This window comes from Aptenodytes forsteri, unplaced genomic scaffold (genome assembly GCF_000699145.1).
Source record: "Aptenodytes forsteri isolate BGI_AS27 unplaced genomic scaffold, ASM69914v1 Scaffold379, whole genome shotgun sequence".
Taxonomy (NCBI): Eukaryota; Metazoa; Chordata; class Aves; order Sphenisciformes; family Spheniscidae; genus Aptenodytes; species Aptenodytes forsteri.
In genome coordinates this window covers 354,609-379,788 of record NW_008794088.1, presented here as the reverse complement: position 1 = coordinate 379,788, position 25,180 = coordinate 354,609, and the positions used below count along the sequence as shown (strand labels likewise).

At 47.9% G+C, this 25,180-nt stretch overlaps 1 protein-coding gene across 1 annotated transcript in view; it reads right to left on the bottom strand.

The window, feature by feature from the left end:
• Positions 1-8,715: 8,715 nt before the first annotated feature.
• Positions 8,716-25,180, bottom strand: part of GAP43 (growth associated protein 43) — a 57,117-nt gene continuing 40,652 nt past the window's right edge. The window contains exon 3 of the mRNA XM_009274376.2: positions 8,716-9,490. Coding sequence (XP_009272651.1) covers positions 9,402-9,490 — 89 coding nt within the window. The 3' untranslated portion in view covers positions 8,716-9,401. The remainder of the gene's footprint in view (positions 9,491-25,180) is intronic.

The window sequence follows — 25,180 nt, the reverse complement described above, 5'->3', positions numbered from 1 at the left end:
GCCTTCCCCTTGGACGTGAAACAGGGCGGCGATGCCCCTGGGGTCTTCGACTTTTTCCTAGGGACCAGTCAGTGTGTGAGGTCTTCTAAGCCTGTGCACCCTGCAATGCACTCTGCTCTTCCAGCACTGGCTTCCAAACATGCCCCGTGGGGTGTCTGGCACTGGGCTTGGCTGTCATGAGTGGAGAGGAGCCTGGGGGTGGCAACCCATGGCTGTAGGTCTCCTCTCTGCTGCTGAGAAGCGGTGGGGTCAGGAAGCTGAAGTCCCAGTGCTCAGAAACAGCTCACCCCTTTGCCGGGTGCTGGCATTCAACCAGGAATTGCCTTTTGGTCTTTAAGTGGCTTCTAGAAAAGGTGACCCGTCATCACTCACAGGGCTGCTCCTCATTAATTTCTTCTCCATGGCTTCCAGGAACATTGGTCCTCCACATCCAAAGCTCCACATTCAGTGTCTCCCCTGTTAGACACCAGCACCCCATTAGGCCACTGTTAAATCTGGCAGTTTCTTAGCTTTTGCTGTGTTGTTCCTAAATTACTCAGGTCTGCCTCAAAATGAGACACCCAAGAAGGAAAGCCTCAGGCCCTGGGAAAACACGAGGAAGAAGACTGCCCCACAGCACCCACAGTGAAATCGTCCCTGCACTTAAATGTGAGCTGCTGCACAGACAGGAGTTGAATGAGGCTCATTGAAACTTAAACCACAGACTGACTGACTGTGAGTAGACAAATGGCCAAGGATGGGCACACCGGGTGTAGAGGGGGAAAACTGAACCTTCTTCATTAGACCTCTCCTTCAAAGAGAGAAACTGTTTTTCCTTCTCTGGGTCAGGGTCCTGAGGATGGCCACAAAATCCTTCAGAAGATGACTGTCTCAAGACAAAAAAAAGCATAATCGTGGGCTCAGCAGAGACCTCACCAGCAGTTTTCAGTTCACCCCAATTAACCCTTCCTTGTTATCCAGCCAGTGATGACCTGCACCACCCTTCCTCTCTCCCACCACAGATAATGAGTCTTATCTCTCTCTGGGCTTAGCATCCACCCATTGCTCCCAAAGTGCTAGTTACATTTTATTTGTAACTTGCTTAATCAACTACCATAATTAAATTAAGCACGAAGCAGTGCCTTTCTACCTGTACCCAGATTGTAGTTTGGGTTGTAGGCTGGTGTATTTACACAGGCTGAAGCACCCCAAGCCTGTTTCTGCAGCTATGGCAGTCTGTCTCGTACAAGCTACCATCTCTCTGCAAACCCTGCCTCTCAGCTAGAGAGTCAGTGGTGGTCCTCTGAGAGAACTGGGCTTTTACTTCCTTGCCTTTCTTATTATTCATGTTCACCATTCCATGCCAAGCTAAATGAAAATTATTTCCTCTTTAATAAACAAAAGTGGCTCTACATGGAGAAAAATAATTTCATTTTTAATAAACAAAAGTGATCTTAGGTACAGAAGTGCGTAATTTCCTTTGTCTGGCTTTTTCTGCTCATCTTCAGAGGGCAGCAGCCCCTGTCAGTCTGGATGCCAGCTCCACATACAATGGTAAAACAGGGCAAAGTGTAACAGATTAGGAGACTGTAAATGTCTATTACAGGGTAGTTCATGCTGCCTGCTGGATAAGGGATGGCAGACTTAGAAATTTGAGAGATTGTATGAGAAACATTGGTCTTTTGCCGGTGACCTCAGTAGGGCAATGAAGGTGGCAAGTTTGCCGTGAAGCTGCTGGCATTGCCAAAAACCAGGAAAACGTGAAGCTCCTATTGCGGTTTTCCCAAGAAGAGGAGGTCTCCCCCAGCCTAGTGTGGGCTAAGCCAGAGGACCACCATGGGAATTGGAAACACATCACTCACTCACGTCTCACAGAAGCTAGGGAAAGGCTGTCGGTGCAGTCCATGAATGTAAGCAGCAATCTGAAGGCAGTTCACCTGGGCAGAGAGGCAATGGGGGGCGAACACCCAAGGTGAGTCACGGGTCATTTTGTACAATTCAGGCAGAAAGTTTATTTCCAGCTCACAGTGGCAAGAGCATAACACTGGAAATCACCCACAACGAGCTTTGTGTGCCCGGTTAGAAAGTCTCTGGCGGAGACTTACGTTAGGCTGAGTGTTTCAGCTGACACATCTGCCGTGGGACAACCGTTCAGCCTCCTGCCCCCCCTCTGCTGTGCAGAAGATAAAAGAGTGCAAGGCAGCCTTGCTACCCCAAGACAACCATTTACTTGGAGGGAGGTCCTTGGCTGCCCCTTTACAGGTGTTTTGCCCCACTGAAGCAAAGCCAATCTGCCAGGGTTGAGCCCTGCAATCTAGCAATTCAGCTAATTGAAACCACTTGATTTTGAATGCTAAATATTTGTTTGCACACAAGCTGGAGTCCACGCCTTTTTTGGAGAAGCCACAGGGCAACTGATGATTACATGCAAGAATACAGACATCTAATTGTGTCATTTTCATTTGTAAATTGGCACTTTGTCCAGAATCCACGTGAGGTGCCGAGGTCTGCTCTGTTTCTCAGGCAGCTCCTTGAAGCCTCATCAGGAATTTTCCTGGGCCCTTGCTAAGCCAGCTGCTGTATTTCAGAGATGAGTTGCAAGTGATTTCTAAACAGTGGTTGCAAAGCTTCCTGGGATGAATAGATGTGATAAAAATGCTTGATTTCAGCTCTGCTCTTGAGTTGCTGACAGATACAGCACAGCATTAAGTCAGCAGCCTAGCACAGCTTGGGCAGCAATTGCTGCTCTGTTCATATTTCATTGCCCTTGGCACAAAGTTGATACTGAGGGGAACAACTTGGTGGGACTTCTTAGGTGCTGAAATATATGTTCTTATCTCAAAAACTTCTGGAGTTTCCCAGTGAACTACTGAGGCTTTAAATCCAACAAGGAATTTGATACCTTTAGATACATTTGCACAAGGTTGCCTAATTGTCTAAAAAAATTTACTCCATTTTGCACTCACTTGTCCTTAAATGTGCTGAGTGCTTTACTAAATGGTGACCCACACCACCATTTCTACACCCAAGCAGTGTCCCTTGCTTGGAACATCCCAGGCCCAGCATTTTGCCGTGGACATTTTGCAGATACGTGGTGCCGAAGCACAGCTTTCCTCGGTTCACCCTGGTTTCAGGCAGTGTCTAGACAGCCACACACTAGCCTTTCCTGGATCGAGAGCATCTGTGGCGATTTCTGTTTCATAAATACCTAGTACTTTTGCACGGGGAGACCACATCTTGCATCAGGCCCGTATCTTCTACCTCAATAGATATTTAACAACAGTAAAAATGTACCAGGCCTTTTACTTCACCCTTTCATTTTAACATAGCTTTTTACCCAGACAGAATAAGTAGAAAGTATTTCTTTCCACAGTAATAGGACTTGACTGAGAAGGTCAAGGGAGAATGGAATGAGATTTTTCATAAAAGCATTGAAATCCTACACAAGGGAGATACTTCTATTCCAGGAGCAAATAATTGCACACAACTACACTTATCTATAAGTGAGAGACTTTATTTGAACCAATTTTTCAAATACAGACATCTGTATTATTCTCACTTCTCGGGAATGTTTTCTGCTCATTTTTGAAGCTTGCAACCTTAGGACAATATTCAGGACATATGTGTACATTAGATCTCTGCAGATGGACACATTCATAATGCACAAGTACAATGAGTGAGAGACTCTTTCCAGATCCTCACACAAGAGCATCGGAAATGGGCCGCTCTAATTGTCAAGTTCTGCTCTTATTAGCTTCCAGACACGTCACAGTTCTTGATACTCTCTAGGCTGTAGCCGCCTTCTTCAGGCCCCGATTTACTACTGTGTTACTTCAGCTGTATGCCAGTGTAACTCCTCAAAATAGGGCTTAGGTGATGCACAGGGATGTGTTTCGTTCATTGGGAACAGGCATGAGCAGAAAAACCAAGCTATTGGATGAACAGTTCACCTAGGATTTTCTTTTGTGAGAGTAGTCTAGGTCTCAGGCTGGGATTTTTTTTTGGAAGTGACCAGTGGTTCTGGGTGTGTAATACATGAATCTTGATGTTCAGAGTATACAGGGGACCTGTGGATTGGGCCCCAGCGAGGTGTCTCTCAAGTTGGGCACTCCAGACGTGAGCCACTGGGGTCACTAGCCTGTTCTGCAAATCTCAACCTTCACCTCTTCTTCCAAGTATTGCTCAACAGAGGAATGTAGTAATAAAGCATTGTAGGTAAGAATGCAGGCTCGCACATGACCTGAGATCAACACCCTGAAAAATGGATAGAGGGTAGTGCTTTCAGGACCACCTAAATGACTCATGATCTTCAGTTCCATTTTGGAAAATGACTGGAGAATTTTAGGCCTGAGACGCCAAATTCGCTGCAGAGAGGAGTTTGGACATCCTTCAGCATCTGGGCCTTAGGAGCTTACGTCTCTTTGAAAGCCAGTGAAATGTGTGCTCTCAAGTGCCCACGTCACTTAGGTTGTTCTGAAAACTGTACCCTGTATACATATGGGTAGATAAGGGGCAGACTTTCACAGGCACAAGTGGCAGTTAGACATGTAACTCCCATTGATTTTTTTTTCCCCCTCGGGGACCTGGAAAATCCCCCCCCGAGGAGTTGAATCCTCCTCTCGCATTATTTTCACACCAGATTAACACCACTGGTTCCAGTGGAGCGACTCCTGAGTTACCCCGGTGTGAGCGAGAGGAGAACCAGTCCTGAGGTGCTCTAAATATCCAGTGAAAGTGCTAATGTGGCAATGTGGAAAAGCAGGGACTCTGAGCACAGGCCTGGAAGAGGACCCCCGCCCCCACCCCCCACATAGCTGAGCTGCAGGTGACCACCGAACGGACTTCTTAGCCAAGAGGGGCCACAAAAACATTCATTCAGACCCTTCCCTCCACCTCTGCAAACCACAGCCGCGCTGTTTTCTTCCTAAGACACCTGTGACAAACACCAGACCTTCAGTACAAAAAGCCTCACGTGCTAGTTTGCCATTCAGAGACTGCAGAAAAAAAGAAAGAACTCCCGTGGGGAGTTTGGTATGAACTCCCTCTTTCTTTTTTTCTTCTTTCCTTTCTTTCTAAACCCCTCTCCTCCAGTCATGGCCATTTCTTTCATTTAGAGTAACACGTTCCCCAGGCGATGGTGTTTACGTTGTCACCATAGGTGAGTTCCTTCTAGCTAAGGCCTCTCATGGGGCTGCATTAGGGTTTGGGGTTGGAAAACACTGGGTCTGAAGGGATCTCAGCAGGATGCCCTTCCCCTCCCTTTGGAATGTGGCTCACGGTGGAGCTTCTTGGCTGATGCAACTATTGCAAGGGTTGTGGGTTGTTGTATGCTATCAATGCAGGCAGTCTGTGGCTGCCACAAGCGTTGCAAAGCAGACCAAATTCATGCAAATGATCTACTGCATTGACGGGGGGTGCTAGGTTGGGATTTTTTATACTTTTCCAAGGCTTAGTCTAGATGAGGTGAAATGTCAAGAGCTGGCCTACAGCTGGTACGAGCATTCAGTATAGATGTGGATCACTAGCGTATCTTACTACAGAGGCATGGAAAAAGCCCCTCTTGGACTCTGAATTTCCATAGCACTGTACGTGAGGTCAGGCACCATATTCCCAGTATGAGACATTCTGACATGCCCTTCCCTCTCCATATATAAAGTCACAACCACAGACACCTCCAGGCAAAGCTATATCCTCTTCAGGGAGAGAGGATTAGATATATACTCCCTGGGGAGTTCGTGTCGGTTGTTGCATCAGGAGTAGTAGAAAAGCTCCAACTACTCTGCTGGATACTCTTTGCTCCACTCTTTACTTCTGGGACCTCCTGCCTCTTGTGCTGCTCTCAGCTCATTTGATATCCTGCTAGAAAAATTGTTCCTCAAATACCCCTGTTCTCCTTCCAGTTTCCATCCCATGCTACCTCCTTTATACTGTTTCCTTTTAGCCTTTTAAAATCTGACTGAAGAGGCAACTCAAGGAAATCCAAATGCTTTGCTCTGCTCTCTTCCTGTACCCTGAAGACAGCCCAGCTTCCTATACAAATCTTGTGTATTACACATTAAACCGCTGCCTGCTCAAGGCAGGGTTTGTCTGTGTGCTCTCTCTCACGCTCTCTTTGCCCTGACTCTCTGGCAGGATCGCTTGGTTACAGCTAGCAGTTTTAAACTGGAACCAAGGGAGAGGAATTAGTATTTAAATTATTTAGGTTTGCAGTTGGTAACCACATACCCCGTTCTCTTTGTGGGGGAAAAAACCAAAACACAAACCCCAACCCTTTCTTCTCTAAGCAACATGGCAAAGTATGTTCTTACGAACGGTGACAAAACACATGCGATGCCCCAACCATGAGCCAAGGGGGAGGCAACATGCGAAATACAAAGATAAAACGTCCCTGGGGAGAGAAAAATGTTTCTGGTTTTGAGGAGGGAGGAAGGCCTATGTCCAGGAAGACACGAGAGGCAGTTTTCTTTTCCTTATAAAGTTAAAAATAGTAATAGTAAAGTGGAGTCAAGATGAAAAGTTTGGGGTCTGAAGTCAGAAGAGCAGGGAGACCACGTGGTCTTTGCAGAAACAGGCAAGACAGTCCTTACGAAAACTCTTGTAAATGGTCATGACAGGAGATGAGGCTAAACAAAAACCGTGCTCTCTCCTTCCTGCCTCCTCCCAAACACCTCTCCCACAAATCCTGAGAACTGAACCTCAGTTCTCTCAACTCGGTGCTAGAGACACGGGGCGTCTGCAACGTCCGAGCTGGGCTGGGCAGCTCGCGTGCTATGAACAGCAAACATACTCTACGCCTCTCCTCCCTACGCCTCGGCCCCCCGTGTCCGTCAGAGCGCTTTCCCTCCCCAAACACCATCCACCCCCCTGCCGCTTCCACGGCAGAAACGGGCAGGGTGGTGAGACCTGACATACGGTCCAAGCAATGCCTGATGTCCGCGCTACATCTGCTGAATTGAGGTCAGGCTGGAAGGTGTCTCAGGGTTTACCACCCATCATGACATGGGAATATTAGCATATATATCGTTTATGAAGTATGACACAATACCTATCTGTCAGTCAGCCCATCTTTCTACCTATTTAGTCTGTCTAATCTACTTCAGCTAGCTACGTTTCACTATCTCTATCAATCATCTATTGCTCCATATTATCTAATTTCTTCCTGTCTCTCTCTCATCTTTTTCACTCTAATCTTTCTTACTCTAGCTATACTCCCCTCTCTCTCCCTATCATCCATCTATCCACTCGAAAATCTTTCCCCCCCTCATCTCTCTAATCCCTGTTTTTAAAAATCTCCGTCCAATCTCTCTCCCACTCTCTCTTTCCCTCTCTTTAAAAAAAAATCCTCCCACTCTCTCTCTCTCTTATTTCTACACAACACCAGGAAGCACATGGAAATGAATCCTGACGCGTTTTGATGGCACTTCCAGTGAGCGGTCTACGTTCAAACCGATCATCTCTGAGGGGACACCGTTCATCTTTTCTCCCTATTTCCAACAAAGAGATGGAGGAGAACAAAGGAGTAGGGCAGGGAGGGCCAGCCAGCCCTCTGAAGGCCGCGGGGCTGCCACTCCAAGCATCAGCCACCAAGGGACATTGGGTCTGTCAGCAGACCCATCTTTTTGGTGTTACTGCGGTCAGGCCAATTTAATCGTGGCCCTGCAGCATCGTACGGCAATCCTGCAGGGTACACTGGCTGTCATTGCCAATGTGGCCAGGAAACCATGCAGAAGCTGGTGGGAAAGCACATGATAATAATCATGGCAGTGAAAGAGCAATAACTGGGCTTTCATGAAAGCCCAGTTATTACTTAATGCATTTTAACTGTTCACTCTCGCAGCTCATAAAGAGAGCAGTGGACCCCGACAGCCATTCAGCCTCAGGGCCGGGCGTCTGTCAGTGCTCCACTGGGACAGGCTGGGTCTCGTGGGTGTGCGGTTGGTGCACACCAGGGAAAATCCCACACCCCGTGGAAAGCGGTAGTGGAGACTGACGAGGTGGTGCTCTGCCCGTGGCGCCAAGCCCGCGTCACGCTTTTAGCTGGCTGTGGGGGAAGGCCATAAACGACAGCTAAAAGCCTTGGCCCTTGTTAGAGCTGGGTGAACCAACCCGGGTTTCGCCAGGGAGCAGGAATGAGCTATTTCTCAAAGCGCTCTCGACTGGCTCTTATGCTACCGGACCTTGTCCTGCCCACATGCCTATTTACTCAATGCATTGGCCCAATTTATTTTGCCAAACAGAACATTTTTGGAGGGCCAGACACACTATGTTACTCAACAACTTCTCCAACCCCAGCCCGGTGGGGCAAGCATCACCCTGCTGCTGGGGGGAGCTCACGGCCTGTCCCCTCACGGCCCTCGGTGTGGCCCTCGGCAGGGGTCGGACCTTCAGCATGGACCAAAGCTGGTCCCTCTGCTGGGACCCACGGGGCTGCCTGGGCTCATCCCTCCAAGGTCACCATGCTTCTCCAAGTCAGGGCCTAGAGGTTTCCTAGAGGGCCACTTATGTTGTTCTTTCCTAAAACTGACTTTGCTACTTTCAGTATTTATGTTAGTCGGTGCTAACGCCTCACTTGAAATCCAAGCCTGCTTCCCTTAAAAATCCCCTCAGCAGTGCCAGGGAGTGTGGTCAGTCACTGACCGGTGGCCAAGGAGCACAGCGGGGCCACGCAAGAAGTGGCCCACGAAAGACCGCAGGCCAGCAGGATGTACGGCAGCATAGAAATGCGACACGGTGGTATTAATGATCATTATTCTCATTTATTATAATTATTGTTCAGTTTGAAAAAGGAGCCTGGAGCCAAGCATTATGCTATTGGCACATTTTTTTTTGTTGTTTTAGTTCTGAAAACAAACTGGGGTTTCGTATGATTTTTCGTTCATTTGTTTGTTTGGTTTGGGTTTTTTTTTTTCTTTCGTTCATTCCATCACATTGAAAAAGGAAGAAAAGGATTTTTTTTTTTCCCCTCTTTCATTTTAACTCACTCGGTAAGTCTGGACTCCTCGGATGAACGTAACATTGCACACACACACACTTGGAGAAGAGAGAGAGGGGGGAGAGAGAGAGAGAGCGCGCTCGTGGTGGGCAGACAGACACACGCACGCGCCAGGTCAAAGAACTCTGATACAGTGCAAGAATTTTCCCAAAATGATTGGATCATCATTACCAAAAAACTCGCCATAACAACACCAAGAAACAAAGAAATGTTTAAGCCACACTGTTTGACTGGGATTTTTCCTGCTTTTTTTTTTTTTTTCTTTAAATGTTTGCCACACAGAGAGAAAAAGGGTTTAAGTGGGAATGGGAGAGGGACCGACAGGCTCACAGATGTGAGCAGGAAGGGGGGAGATCGAGATTGGGGTGGGAAGGAAGGATAGAGGATAGGGGGAGGGAGGGAGGGGCAATGGGGAGTCATTTCTTAATGTTCAGGCATTTTCTTGGTCCGCCTTGCTCTCTTCTTCTTTCACCTCTTCCTGCTGGGCACTTTCAGTAGGTTTGGTTTCTTCTACAGCATCTAGTGGGGAAAGAGATGGTCCAGGGTTAGTCAGCCACGACCTACAGCATCCTGCACGTGCACACGGCCATCGCATGATGGACTGCATGGCTTCAGGCTTCTCTCTCCCCAAAGCGACCCAGGTCTCAAAGTCCCTGGCACTTCTGCGGCATGGAAAGAACGTGCCGGGGTTCAGCCCTGCAGACAAGTGTGTAGCTCTCATGAAACACCTCCAGCCCCACCAGAAATGCATGTGTAACTGGAAGGAGGTGCCTAGCTCACAGTGCGCCTCGTGGTGCAATGCCAGCATGTCTGACTCCAGATCAGAAGGCTGTGCATTCAAGTCACACTGGAATCAGGGGGGACCCCACCAAGGCTGCTCCCACTTCAATGGTTGGACTTGATGATCTTAAAGGTCTTTTCCAACCTAAATGATTCAATGATTCTATGATGTGGCAGGCAACTGTCATTCATTTAATCTGGTGCACTGATTAGGCTCTTGGCTTACCAGCTAGATCAGACACCTGTATTACCTTTTTACTAAACCCCATGACTGTGCCAACCACTGTTGAATTATTGCCCCCTAATTAGTCCTACAGATCCTTCCAGCCGAGTCTTAAAGAGGTCATGAAAAGAAAACTCTACGCGCACTTGAAGCTTGCAAGACCCAGAGGGAAAAATTTTATAACCTGTAACTCAGACTTCTCTTACACTGAATAGACATCTAGAGAAATGTCTCTAAGCCTTCAAGAACGGGAGCCTTCAACTGGGAGGTTATCACGTCTCTCCAGTTTTCTGGGCTCTCCTTTCAAAGGCAGAGCTGCCCCAGGGGAAAGCAATGAGTGTAACTGGATGCTGGGTCTGCCTGTCAATCAGACACCTTGTTCTGGCACACCATTCACATGAGAAGTTAAAATGAACACTAGGAGCAATCCCACAACAATGAACTAGACAGGGGATCAGAACTGAGGGGAAGGCAAAGGCAGCCGGGAGGGACAAGGTAAACAAAAGGAGCACCCCTCAAGCTGGAGTGATCTTGCTGCTGGGTTCATCCAGCCTGAGACACCACGCCCCTCTCATTGCAGCAGGACGAATTTAATTGTCTCCGAGTTCCTGCTGACCAGCTCTCATCATCTTTAGATCAGGGTACACTAACATGTTCCTGGGCCTCTTTCAGAAGCCCTGCTAAGGTCTGTGCACCATGCAGATTGCTTTTTACAGGTGAAGGTGATGGTTCACCCAGGGCTGCAGGGCTGTAAGGTAGAATAATGCACAAGGGTCTTAGTGCACTGTAGCGGCTGGTCTGCTCCATCCCCATCTCCCCCCATTCCTCAGTGACTCCCCCCCCCACCCCGACCATGGAGAGGCCAAACAAGCAGCATCACTCCAGATCTGGGATAAAGAACAGAGAAAAGAAACAAGTGCTGAAGGGCTGGGTGGTATGGGACAGACCACAAGATTGGTATGTCACATACCTCAATGCTGGCAGTCGACATACCTCCTTATCATCACTGTATCTCTGGTGGTCATTCACAGAGGACTGTGGGGTCCCTTTGAACCGGACAGCTCCTGGCTTCTCTGATGGGCTATCAGATTACGTTACACCAGCCAATAAAATGGGCCAGGGACTGCTCTCTGGCCCTGAGGCCAGCTGGCACCACACAGCTCATGTCCATATGGCTAAACTCTCTTACTCTCCAGAACAGGGTGGCTGTGTCTGGGAGCTGTCTGGGGCAAAGCTAGTTGGCGTATTCAAAAATTACACCATGGCCCATGCTGTGAGCTTAACAATACGGATGTTCACATGCCAATGCTTAGTTTGTGAGGATTAGCATCCTCTCACCCATGTTTAGCATTAGTGAGAATGTGAATTGGGATGTGAACCTTTCCTTACTGACACCATTTATGCACTTTGGCCTGGTCCATTCGATGCCATCAGATGGCAGACTTGTATTGGCTTCCAACACTGGCAGTAGGTGCTGCATTCTCTCTTCCCTCTCCCCCTCAGCCATTTAGCCTTTCTTTTAAATTCCTTCCTATCCACCATTTCCATATGGATCACCTTTAAGTTGTGTGCAACTTCCCATCCTGAATCATCTTCATTAAAGGCTCTGTTTCTGGACCTTCAAATACTTTTTGTCTTAGTAAACTCTGACTGTTGATTTTCCGAAAGGAAGAAGTCTGTGGGAACAACCCCATGGCCCAGTACCACAGCCTGAGCCCCTGTACCTGCAAACCCCCTGTCAGCAAAAACATCTGTGGACTTGCTTTCCCTTGATACTGAACAGCTAAACAGGGTGCTACTCAAAGACTCCTTCTATATGTGGTACAGCCATGAACCAAAGACAAAATAGGCTACTGATTAAAATAGGATGCAAGTATCGTTGGAAGGCAAAGCAGGCCAACTTGCCCTAGTTTTGTTAATTTTCCTGAATGACTCCACTGGGGAGGGAGGGCAGTCCTTTTAATCCTGCTCTTCTCCAAGGTATTCATAGCAGGAGACACGCTGAATTATGGAGCCGAGAGTATAATCCCAATGCATCACCATCTACCCCTAAATTTGAGCCAAAAGACTACCGTTAGCCAGCAGCAAAGCGTGCTTTTCTATAAGGCTCTGATAGATCCTAGTAAGGCAGAATTTCTGTTTTTTCCGCATGTAAATGCAAGATGAATGAAAGAGCAACAAAGGATAGGCAATGCAGCTTCAGGAACACAAGCTCTGATGCTATATTTCATTATGTTTAAAACTTTCTGTGTCTTTCTACGGAAAATATGCACAGATTTTAGCCGGCAGTCCCCACAGCCTCCTCAGGACAGCACAACAGAAGGGCCCATAATGCAGCAAGCACAGGCGTAGACACTGGGAGGTCCTGCATACCTGCTGTGATACTGAGTGCCTTGGCCAAGACATACAAACTGCTGAGACGCACAGATGCCCCTGTTGCATCAGCAGCTGAAAGTAGGGTCCAGCTCCTACAGTGGTAGGCTCTTGTCAATTCTCCTGGTGAGATGGGCAGGAAATCTGCTTGCACTCAAAGTGGGGGAGCTGGCAACCTTGGTGACGTGGGGTAGCTCACAATGTTTCCCGTGACATTCTTGCTCTTAGGATAAGCAGGCAGGTTGAAACACAATTTTCTGCCATGTTTTGTTCCCTGTTGGCTCACCACAGTGGCAGATCTAATTTCCAGGGAGTGCCCGTGGTGCCCAGAGATCCCTGGCTGGCAGAGGAATTGTGTGTGGGTGCCTCACTGCCCCTGTTGCCCTCCTCTGGAGAGCAGTTAGCGGTTGGCAGATGACTCTGTTGAAGCAGCCCAGAGACTGCACTGTTTTCTGCCATGGCTGAAATAGTCTGAACTGACTCTGAGGTCATGGAGCAGCAGAAAGGATTTAAAGTGACTTCATCACATATTCAAGTCAACAGAGAGGAATCATACAAACCAAATGCTGGACACATGGCAAACTAGAGCAAATTTTCATGACTGTGGATGTCCCAAGTATAAACAAGAGGTCCACCTTTTTGAATAGGAATTATCACAGAAAATTCAGCCAGCCACTCTCCCTCTTTTTTCTTGCATGGTGTTGAAGCAATAAGGGGAAATACCCTGTGCACTGCTACGCCCTGCTAAGCTATGTCTTATTTCCTAGCAGCTTTAGCAGCATTTCATTGATCTTTGGGATGACGGAAAAGAAGCAACCTGGTGTTATTATACAATAATGAACTTTAGCAAGAATTAATATCACAAAGGATAAAAAATTCAGCACAAATAATGAAGTTCAAGCTGTGGCACTGCTAAACCACAGCAGTGAAAAGAAGAGGATTCTCTCTGTGCAATGGGAGCAACGCAGCACAACCCTACTGACATCAGGGCCAGTTAATAGCAGTTTCTGATTCACAAGAAGAGGTGAGGTGGTTTATCTGACTCACCCTTCCCCAGTTTGTTTGATGCAGGCTATTTCTGCGGTATGTTTTCTGGGGTTTTCTCCAGCCTAGTTTTCAGTGTCCCAGCAAAGGAGGGCAAGGTATCCCTGGGGAGATTAGTAGATACCTATCCTGGGGATTCCATACAGCAGAGAGGATATTTCTTACATTGCTTTTTACCCAATACTAGTTTGATTTCCCACTTCCTCGAACTCTAGGCTGTCGCACCTGATGGTTTGTAGTGGACAGATACAGTTATACAGACAGAACTTCACAGCCTTGGCATTTTACATTCACTTTGCACTTTGTTGGAATAGGTGTAAAAGGTGACAAAAAAGCAGGTGAGAATTCAGGGCATTTAGGCAAAATGTTCCATCCCCTGCTTGAAGAACAAAAGCATTTCATCCAAATTTCCACCTGTCTAAAGCTGCCTCCCTTCTGAACATGCCAGCACTGTGAGATCTCCTCCTGCAAGATCGGAGTCTGCTGTGTCCACTTGCAAGGGAAAGAACAAGCAGGAGGCAGTGAGTTATTTTTTAAGATGGACCTCGATTGGGACAGCACCGAGATGCACGTAATGAGATCATGAAATGGGAAAGTTGAAGTGGGAGTGGATGGACATCTCACCTAACTCCAGATATCTACACAGAGACATCTCCAGCTAATCTTCTCACCCTCTGCTCCCTTTCTAATTAGTGGAAATAAACATGACATTTCTAGGACTCTATTAACCTGACCTATTTAGATGCCTACTTTAGGACAAGAGGAGTTGCAGCCTGGGAACACCTACATCTTTAGCAAGCCAAGGTGGAGACATCCACATTTGTTCTAGAGCATTCCAGCCACAGAGCAAAAAGAAGGGCCCAAACTCACAAAACGAGGACACAACATGTGCACGTGAGGAGGAAACAGAACAGGAGGGAAGGCTGAGCTGTAATATGAAGCAAAAGAAGCTTGAGGAGGGGCCAAAAATAAAATCTGTCCTGAAGGATAAAGCAGGAATGGCTAGGTCAAAAAGCTAAAAAAAACAACAACAAACAAAACAAGAACAACAACAAAACCCACCTAGTTTGTGCTTGCAGTCATCACTCTCACAGTTGTTTTAATGCACATCAGTCATCACTTGCACTGTTCCTGGTTATTCCAGCCCTGTGGTCCCCCCCAGACACAGTTTTGACATTTTAGTTTGTTTTGCAGCTTTGTCTTTTGTTTCAGTCTTTCAAAATCTACGTTGCAGTCCAAATCATCCTATAATATGGGATAATTTTGCCACAGAGACAGGCATGTGTGAGCTGATCTGCCACCAATCTCACTTCAGTCTAGCACCCTGGACGGGGCAGCCAAGTTGAGAAACCTTTTGGGCAGCAATTGCAGAATTGCTTAAGCAATAGAGCTGCATGGTGGGAGAGGCTGAAGTGCATTTGCTTCCCAGCTGAAGGGCTTGTGTCAGAGACATGCTTCATACCTACAGCTCCAACTGGTACCTCCTAGGGTACTGCCTTGCCCATGGAAGAGAAACAATATGGAAATGAACTACAGATCCTTGCTGAAGTAGGGTCTTTGAGAGCTCCTGCCCCTCAGCACTCCATTTATTTCCTGGAAAGGGTGAGAGTCATGTCTGTGAGCCCTGCTGGGGAGCAAACGCCTCAAACATATGCAGCTCTGGTTGCTGTAAAGCTGAAGCAGGCACACAAACAGCAGTTTTGCTGGATGGTGGTACTTCCAGCTGCCTTTGCCTACACTGTGCTCTAATGGCTGAGCGTGCAGGCTCCTCTCCAAGTCTCTCCACTGCCCTACATTCGTGAAATTAGGTTGAGTGGATTTCCGGGTAAAACACTGTCTCTTGGGACCTGCCCAGCTCCTGTCTGACTTGCCAAGATTAATTAAATCAGAGCAGACATCAGCTTATGACCATAGTAGCAGCAACCTCTCTGCTGATCATTTCTTTTGTGGCTGGTGGCTTGGGTTTTGTTTTCCTTTTTGTCTCTGTTCCACTGCAGATCTTTAAATTACCACAGCCGATGCCAAGAGAAAAGAAATTGCACAAACACTACATCTACTACAGATGCAGGGATTTTGCTTTTGCTGCTTTCCCACTGTTTGCATAATTATTGCTGATATTGATTGTGCAGCTAGAACTCTCCCATGCCTTCGTGCTAAAGTATTGACCAGATATACTCAGCTGCTGCTCTTTCTCTAGCATTTGTCACGCTCACTGCTTTCTCCCTCTGTCCTCTGCCAACTTCAGTTTGGTCAGAGATGGAACTGAAAACCTGTGCCTCGTCTGGTCTCCTCTTTGCTCCCAAATACTAATCTGGATTTTGCTGCCCTGTTATAAGCAGACCTCGTCTGCCCCAGAGATGACTGTTTAAATATGTTTTTTGGAGGGTAAGGAGCACTGGAAGGCCCCATTTAAAATCCCTGACCTGAGCCTCTCCTAGTTTTAATGACATTTGGATCCAGATTTGGATCCAGGCTTCACGGCTTGATTCATCTGTCCTGATCCATCTGTCCTTCTAGCCAGCCAGAAGCCAATTCCAGGCAGACGATGGTAGGTCTGAGACTGCTGAAACGAGGCACAGTTCAGGTTCAGAGCTGTTGCTTATACAGTTCTCTTCCCAATACAAGTTAGCCCATTGCAGTCAGCCCTATGATGCGTCATATGCAGTGCTAAAATCCTACATCCTCCCTGCTCACTGCTTCAGAAAACTGGCAGACTTATGCTGGCCCAGCAAAACACTGAGAAATGAAGGAATTGGGTATTTCAGGTGAGTGGCTGTGTTTGGTCCAGGGGGCTGACTTTCATGATTTCTCCCAAACCCCTGGTGAATCCCTCACTCGCTACAGATGGACCCAGGGTACCACCTGGTTCCTGTGAGCCCTGGGGGGTCCTGGTGGGCACATGGCACCTGGGAGATCTGCATCCCCTTGGCAAACCCTGCAACAAGGTCGTGGGGAGGGATGTCCCCACTGCAAGCAGCAGGCAGGAGGTCCAGAGAAGTTGCCCAGTAACTACTGGAAGGAAGCAGGCAAAGAAGCCTGTTACGGTTAAAACAAAAAGGTGAATATGGCCACAATACATGGTAGTTTGGGCCTCCTATTCCCGGACTGCCTCATCTTTGTTTCAGCAACATGTATGCCAACCTCAGTTGTTCTAGCAGAGAGAAAAAAAAACAACTTCTGCCAGTCCTATGGCTGATGAATTTGCTCCAAGCTTGGACAGCTGCCTCTTTTTCTGATCCTGCTAAATCCTCAGAGGACAGCCAGACCCAGTTCTGTCGCCCCAGCTGCCTTTGCGCTTTGTCAGGCTGAAGAGCCAGTGGCTTAGGGATTTCCTCTCCCTCTCCTCCCACCCCATGCCATTCTTTCCCCAGCACCACCATGGAAATCCCACCTTGTGTCGGCATCCATGTGTGCAGTAGATGGAAAGGGAGGGAGTGGTGGGAGAGATGCTCAGGGTGCACAGCGGTAGGAGGGGGTGCCGAGGGGAGTCAGGCTCACAGCTCCATTGCAAAGCATCTTTCACAGTGTCTAGACACCAGCTGCCGGGTTGCCATGGAAACTCCCCAACTTTGGCTGATGGGAGGGAGCAGTGAGGTCTCCAGAGAAATGGGAGTGGTGGAGGAAGAAGGTGGAGAGAGAAAAGGGAGGATGTTCCTTGTGAATGTGAGGTGTTAACCCTGTTACAGCTACATTTGCAAATATTTTTGCTTCCTGGAGAATGAGAAAGAAGCGTCTCTCCTTCTTTCTTCCACTGCCATTTCCTTCCCACAGCCATTGACGCAGCCAGGCCTGAAGGCTGAGACAAATGACATGCCTGCTGCTGGCTGGTTGTTTATTCCTGCCTATTACCAGCACTTTTGGCCCCAGCTTCCTGTGTACAGTACCTATAACTGGGCAACTGCAATCCAGCTAGGGTTGGAAGAAGCCTACCAGAGTGGTTAGGTTTTCAGACAGTGAGATCTCCTTTACCAATGCCTCTCTCTTGGCCACTGTCACTGCTACAAGCAAATGCAGCTCCAGGGAGGACAGGGTGCTCCCACCTGGCAGCAGTGTGATCTATCACGGTGCTTCTGTGGGCATGCTTTGTTGCACCAGAAAGTGGTGGGCAAGTGGGAGGCTGTGTAGTACAGTGGCCAAAGGGGAGGTAAAAGAGCCCCTTTGGGATGAGGGTGCCTTGGAGGCAGATATTTTGCACTGGTATTGAGTGGCCTCCTGCCAAACAGCGTCAAAGGTGCTGACCTCGACAGACTCCTACCAAGGCTCCACGGTCTTTACAGCCAGGGAGCCTGAAGTGGAGAAATGGGAGGTGACTTGCGGAGGGTCTCCCCAGCCATCAGCAGGGGTCAGAGCTGGTCTAATTCCCAATCAGTTGCTCAGCTGCCCTGCTGGAGCAGAAAGGGTCCCTTCAGGAGAGGTTCCAAGCCACCAGCCTCCATCTCCCAAAAAAGGGTGAGCCAGAGTCAAAGATGCCTCTGCAGACACTCAGACCACAGTTTTTCATTATCCACTGCTTGACTTTCCAGCAAGGTAGTGTACTGGTCTTTCTAGACACAATATCCAGATCGTACCAGATATGTAAGATAAAACAGGATATAATATCCAGATCATACATTTTTATGATGAACCCAGACCTTTGTGAACGTCAAGAGCTGTCCCCATTGTGACCTTCCCAAATTGCTACAGGTGGCCAGCAATGTAAGTATTTATCTGGTCTTCGTCACCACAGCAATGGCCTAACTCACAGTCATGGAGGTATTTTATCCTTGTGGCAGCCCAGTGAAGAAAGCAAAGGCTTTTATCTGCATTTTAGAGTGAGCAAAGTATGAAGAACCGGGCTGTGGTCACACAAAAGTCTGTGGGGTACCCAGGAGGCCGAGTCGCCTTGTCTCTCATTCCAGCGTCTCAAACAGCCACTCTGCACACAGCAGCACTTTCATAGGTGTGATGTGGTCCTGTGTGGAGGTATTTTATCCTTGTGGCAGCCCAGTGAAGAAAGCAAAGGCTTTTATCTGCATTTTAGAGTGAGCAAAGTATGAAGAACCGGGCTGTGGTCACACAAAAGTCTGTGGGGTACCCAGGAGGCCGAGTCGCCTTGTCTCTCATTCCAGCGTCTCAAACAGCCACTCTGCACACAGCAGCACTTTCATAGGTGTGATGCCTGGTCCTGTGATTTCTGAAATTTCACAAAGTCCTAATTTCAGGCCAAAACTGGAGGTGCAGCAATCATTTCAGCAATACCTGCCCCCCAACCATCACAGGAAGGCAGGTAAGAAGAAAGGCATTCATGACTTCACCTGAGGAAAACCTAAGAAGAAATAACCCACAAGTTGTTCTTTACTCTTCTCCCCTGCCCCTGTTGATTTCACATAGGTCCTGCAGACCAGAAAGGCTACTCTTTTTAATTCCTTAAATACCTTGTGATTCGAACAGCTTGAATATAGAGGTTTTTACTTGCTTCCAGCTGTGGAATGTAACAGTTGGCAGCTGCTCTTGGCATATGCATTGGAAAACAGGATGTCCCCATCTCATGCAACAGTATTCTTTTGAGTCACCCATCTTTTCCCCCTTGCTGGGTTAAGGTCTGGAGGATGGTTTAGAAACAGAGGGCATGTGAGGGGACAGAAGAACAAGGCCTTGATAAGACATATCCATTTATTCTTTAGCCTCTCTAGGGTGGCTGCCCTGTGAGATCATAGGGGAGAAATAAGAGGAAAATTAAGAAGGAATGGAAATGCCCTGAGTAGATCATGTCCAAGTGAGCAAAATGCAGCCTTACTGAAGTGACTGATAGCGATTCCTGTACAGCCAGGACATTTCTAGCAACGTAATTAATTCAGGGACTGAAGCTTACAGCACTTTGGGGATGGAGGTTTGGAGAGGTCTGGCAGATGCACAGAGAGTAGCACAGCAAATGACAGAAGTTTGACAGACAGATCAGTCCCTCAGAGGTCTGCCCATCTTACAGCTCTGCTGGTCAGCATGGCAATTGTGGTAGGATCAGTAGGGGGATAAAAATGAACCCAAAATCGTGGCAGACTGCTGTCATTCACGCACTCCTGATCCTGAAATAAAGAGGGTTAAGGAGAGGAAGGAAACGTGCAGAGTGCTAGAGCCTTTGGGTTCTCCATCTACAGCTCCCACCTCATCACACAAGACCGGCTGTGAGGCTGCTCTCCTCTCCTCCCCTGCCCCGGCAAAGTTGGCCAGGGAAAAGAGGCCAGAGGAGGAAACCTTCCGTAATTGCAGCAAAAAAGTCTAGAAATTCCTTCAGTGCATCCAGAATTAATGCACTGCTCCTCCCCTCGTACTCCTCCCCCTTCAGCTGTTGGTGGCAGGAAAACAAATTGCTGCAGCCCTTACTACAAACCACACTCCCGCCTCCCTTCCCCCAGCCCAAAAGACATGTGCCATTCATAAGCTGCCTGACTGCTGGTCTTCATTATTAAAGCCTAGAAGGCTGATAAATTGGGGATTCATGGAGCCTGCAAGCCTCCAACAACCAGATTGCCATGGAAACCAGAGGCAGCCTCCATCTCCAGCAGAAATGATATTGATCTAGCTGAAGGCAGGGAATTACAATCAAGGAGAGGATATAAAATGTCTCTTTTTCTTCCCTTTGCCATCCTCGCATTTTGTGTTTAAATGAAGGAGAAATTTCATTTAGAGATCATTAGTTTGTTTCTGTCCATCATCATATAGCAAGGCTCCACAAATTGGATGCTAAAATGAATTAAGTGCCTGTTGTCAGGCCTTCCACAGCCATCTTGTTGATAACTGTCCCCAGCAGTTGCAACATGAACACCACCAGCTCTCTGCATCAAAGATATTGCTAATATTTCCCACGCGCACAGCTGGTGTGCACGCACGTAGGATCCCAATGTGTTTTGTGCAGAATGGGCACTGAAACACAGCTGCGGCTCTCTAGGAGGCAGTTCAGGCTTAATGCTGTACCCACTGAAGCTCCTGGGAGCCTTTGCTTTTCATTTCAACAAGAGGAGGTCATCACATGCGTTATGACAGCCCAGACATAGGAAGAGGCATTTTGAACTATGAGCACTTGTGGGGAAATCCCCACTTCGAGACAACATGGAGTGGCATTGCTAGTGCAGAGCAACCCTCCCCTCTGCCCAAAATCCCCTGTCTGGGACTGCTTAATCACAGCTCTCCAGGGATGGAAAGATCAGGAGTCACAGCACCCATCTTGCAAAACTGGGTGGGCAGCTGGACACTTTCCCCAGCTCATACTGCAAAGGCCAGATCCTCCTTGGTCTGTTGCCTCATCCCTTGGGTGCCCGTGAGAAAGCCTAAGGGTTGGGAAGTGAAAAGCCACAGCTTGACTTAAGGTGGGAGGTCGGACTGCATAGTCTCCTCTTCCGCCCCAAGAAATCTCTGTGACCAGAGGTGTGGTGATGCTAGCCCAGTAAGTGCTCAGCCCTAGGGGAAAGGAGGGTGTCGGGCAGCCCGGTGCCTGGCGCTGGCCATTTTCAGAGAGCCGAGCTGCACAGCAGGAAGGAAGGAGGGAGCTGCCTGGAAAAACCTTTCACGAGAGCTCTCATTGCCAGAGGCAGTCTTCCTGTGAAGGTGATAGCAGCTAGCATCAGTAATTCTGATTTTAATTCAAATCTGGGATTTTTTTATTTTTTTATTTAAAAAAAAAAACAACCCAACCTTCTCCCAGTTCAGGAGAGACTTTCCAGCCTCTAAACTTTCTGAGCACTGTGCCAAGCGAAATGGTGTGGCTATCCCACAGTAGCCATCTCGGTTTAATTGGCTTTTCACAATAACAACTCAATCAGGTGGGTAATGAATTCGGCCTTGACATGAGGGCACCCGGCAGGGCAGCTGCAAATGCTGGGGAGACCGCGTAGGGGCACAGCGAGGCAGCCCCATGCCCTGTGCACAGCCAGCCGTGCTGTGGCGGTACGAGGCCAGGTTGCATCACCTAAGGCCCTGGAGCAGCAGGTATGTCCAGGTTGTCAATGGCAAGGTCAAAGCTCCTCAGTACTGTCCACTATGGTGGAAAAAAGGGGGTGCTAAGACAGCCCCTTTCCGAGCTAGCCTACAATGACAAGGCTTCTCTCCCTCATCAAAGGACATTTCAGCACTGCTGTGGCTGTCCCCTTGCTAACACTGACAGCCCAAGGTGGCCCTGCCCCGGCTGTGGAGCTAAGCTCCTCCACTATCTCATGAGTAGCCAAAGTCTGCTATGAAGCCCAGCTCTGCACAGGTCCACAGAGGCTGTGAGTTACCACAGTTAACACTTGCAGAGTTTCTAAGTTTTTGGACAAGGTGGAGCAGCCCATACTTTTGGCTTGGGCACCATCATTTTGACAGCGGCTGTCACAGAAGAGGGCCTTATCTGAGGCATGAACCCACCAGGCCTGAGCTTCTCTGAAATTGCTCGGAAATTGCACTGAGGCATAGGAAGTGGCACCCCACCGTTTCATGCTCATGTTGTCTCCCCTGGTCCTCTGGCTGATTTTATTTGCTGTAAAGGCCCTTGGCTCGGGTCTTGCCTGCTGGTCGCAGAGCGATGTCGTGAGATATCCACGTGAATGAACACGTCTCTCTTACTCTTCTTCTCCTGCTGGAGCTGCTCCACTTCCACAAATCATTAAATATTCATTGGGCCAGAGGAAAACATTGACTCTGTAGACCGGTGGTGAGAGCACTCATCTGGAATGGGGGAGACCAAACTCCACATCCCGGCTCCAGCAAATAATAAATAATTTATCCAAAGTGGAACAGCTCCAGCAGGAGGGATCGGGGAAACTTCATCCAGCAGCCCAATGACTTCCTGGCAAAGCTCACTGGATTTCAGCTTCCTAGGGTAAGGCATGGGCCCATCTTGTCTTCTGTCCCATTCAGGGAGTACCTGACCCTCACGTGCTAGCTACTCTAAAAGCAGGAACTCTTACTGGAGTTCTGCTCTTACTACTGTAAGAGCAGTAAGAGTACTGCTCTTACAACTTTAATCTACAAATCCCATCATTCCTGGTACTGGTACATTATGTTTGGTTTTGACAAACTAAAGGGTTCTTTAATGAAAAAAAGAGTTTCACAGAAAAATTCCAGCGCAGCAGGACTCAGAAGCCCTGCATGGAGGTGGTTTGAACTGCAACCAGGCTTGACTCCTCTGTTTGGTAGAAACACATGTATGTGTTTTGCTAGAAATGAGGACGAGAAGTAGTTGCATGCTACATCAGTTAGGAATGGCTGGAATTTTCTCCTTGTTCCCTGATGTAAAAGTCAGTGACTCCATCCATCTTTCTCACAGTCATTTGACTTCAGCCATGAAGAAGGTTGCTAGCTTGAGGCACAAGGAAACGTTTTCTTTCTCATTTTGTGTCTCTTTATTGAGTGCAGTGAAGAGTTCTGGGTTTGTACCTCTTGAGACCAAAGTCTGCTGTTCATCCAGAGAAGTGGTGCTGCTCAGTGGCAGCGCTGTGCATTTCTTCCCCCTGCCTTCCTGCTGGGCCTCAGGTGTGTTTGGGAGAGGTTGTGTCATGGACAAGAGATCAAGTTCAGTCCCTGTGCCTGGCACCATGTTTGGCCACACTGATAAGTCTCCCAGTGAAGGCTTGGAAGTAGTGCTGGGACGGGTTTGTGCAAAGAGTACCTTCATCCCCAAAGATAAGCTTAAAGGCATGTGCCAAAACTGTTTACACTGCTGAAGGATCTCTCAAACACCCACTAGTCCCACTGACTTGCAAACCTGCAGCACCCTGAATGTCCATGCCGAACACTAGGAGCTGTACAGTGGGACGGGTGCAGGACTGAGCAGGTGTGGTACAGGGTTAGGAGATCTAGGTGACAGTCATGCCTGCTCACTGTTTGGCAATAAAGAAGTTACTTCCTTTCGCTGTGCTTTCACCATCTGGATCCCTGGTGTACCAGTTGAGTAAGGGACTGTGAATGCAGACAAAGGGCCACACAGAATTGCTGCTCGTATACATTGTAGCAGCCTTACTGAAGACAACCTCACAGGAGCCCTCTCATCAGACCCTGCGAATGGGATTTCCACCCTTTCTGACCACAAGGGAAAGCAGAAGACCAATATTACAATATTGCACTGAGTCCCTCCCAGAGGAAGAAACATACAGACCATCTGTGAGCAGATCTAAGATTAAGACCACAGACTCCTTCAGCTCGCACATCTTTCTGAAATGCAGCGGGACAGGCTCCAGCCCAGGGCTTGGTCTCCTGTGGCATATCCCTTGTTACAGCACCGTTGACTGAAGATTACTCTGAATGGCTTACGACACTGATGCTGAAATCACAGGTGAAATCCTAGCCATACATAAGTTCATGAGGCTTAGATTTCATCCCTGTAGCTGCAGCTACAGCTGGTGAGTGTTGCCTCCAAACAGGCTGTAAAAGATGGGAGGAAAGAGGGAGGAAGAAGGGGAGCTTGGAAGAGAAATTTTGGGATAGGTAACACAGGGTGTGTAAGCTGGAATACATACTGTTTAATTTCTAAGCCCACACCCAGTGAGGGGATGGAGTCCTATACTCATCTAAAAACTAGGCAGTTATGGACTTAGTCCACACGAGCTTGCATTCACACCTCCCTTTTAGAGGCTTGTGTCATTTCCAAATCAATGGGTGCCCAAAGCCTTTAAGAACAGCAAAGGGCGTTTTAAAAGTACTTTCCACCACCCCAACTTTAAATTACTTTCACTTTATTCCATCTTCCATCTCTTCAAATGGTTATCCAGTAAGGTCTTTGAAACATTTTTCACAGCTGCTAAGACGGTTCTGCCAAAGTCAGCAGCACTGGGGAATGCTCCTGCAGGCTGATCACAGCTCTCACTCCTGCCCTTCCATCCCTTTCCCTGTACGTGCAATGCATTGTCAGCTATGGTTCTGCAGCACTGCACCACTTTAGCATTAGGATTTGGATGCTCTTCCAAATGTCAGAGAGATTTTCTTCTTCATTAAGCCCTGTAGGTTACAGGTAATGTCTGGTTATCATTACTAGCATTCCCAATTACTGTGTTTTGCTGAAGGAAGATGGAGAGGTTGAATAGTGTCTTCCACCTTCTGCTTTCTTTCATAATGAAAAGAGGGCTCATTTGCTACTGCCTCAAGGTACAGCTGGAAAGTGTGTGGTCCTTTGAACACCGGATAATTGGGACCTTATGACCTTTATCTAAGACTTATTTACATGAAGCCTTGAGTCTCACTTTTCCTGTCATTAGGAGAAGAGCATTCTCCTTTACATCTCTGGGCCCTGTCCAGGTTTCCATAGTTCTTTTCCTGACGACTTTGCAGCCCTGCAAAGGGCAGGTGTCCAACATGGGCTCCTGGCTGCCAGGACCTCAGCTGAGATTTTCAGCTCTGTTCCAGTGTCCCATGCTGACAGTGATGTAGCTAAGGATACAGGAAAAAAAAAGAAACATTTCCACAGATCGCATTCCCATTTGGTGATGATAAAGCCAAGGCTCTTTATATGGTACAGGCCATTAGAGCTAAAGGATATGCAAAGGGAGCCTTTAGGAGGGAATACAGAACTAGGAAGAAAGTCACAGTTCTAGTAACCTGCAAAACTAGACCAGACTCCCCTTCAGAGGACAGCTAAGCATAACAAATAGCAGCACTCTCCATCATTCACTTTTCCCCCATACATTATCCTTAAGTGTCTCCTCTATTTTCTGCCTGAAAGACATTCGACACCAACAGAGAGGAAAGCTAGGGAATGAGGAAACCCTCCTTTAAGCCAAGCTTGCAGCATGAATGTAGTCTTGAGAAATATATTGTGGCTAGAGACCTGTTCAAATTGAGCTTGC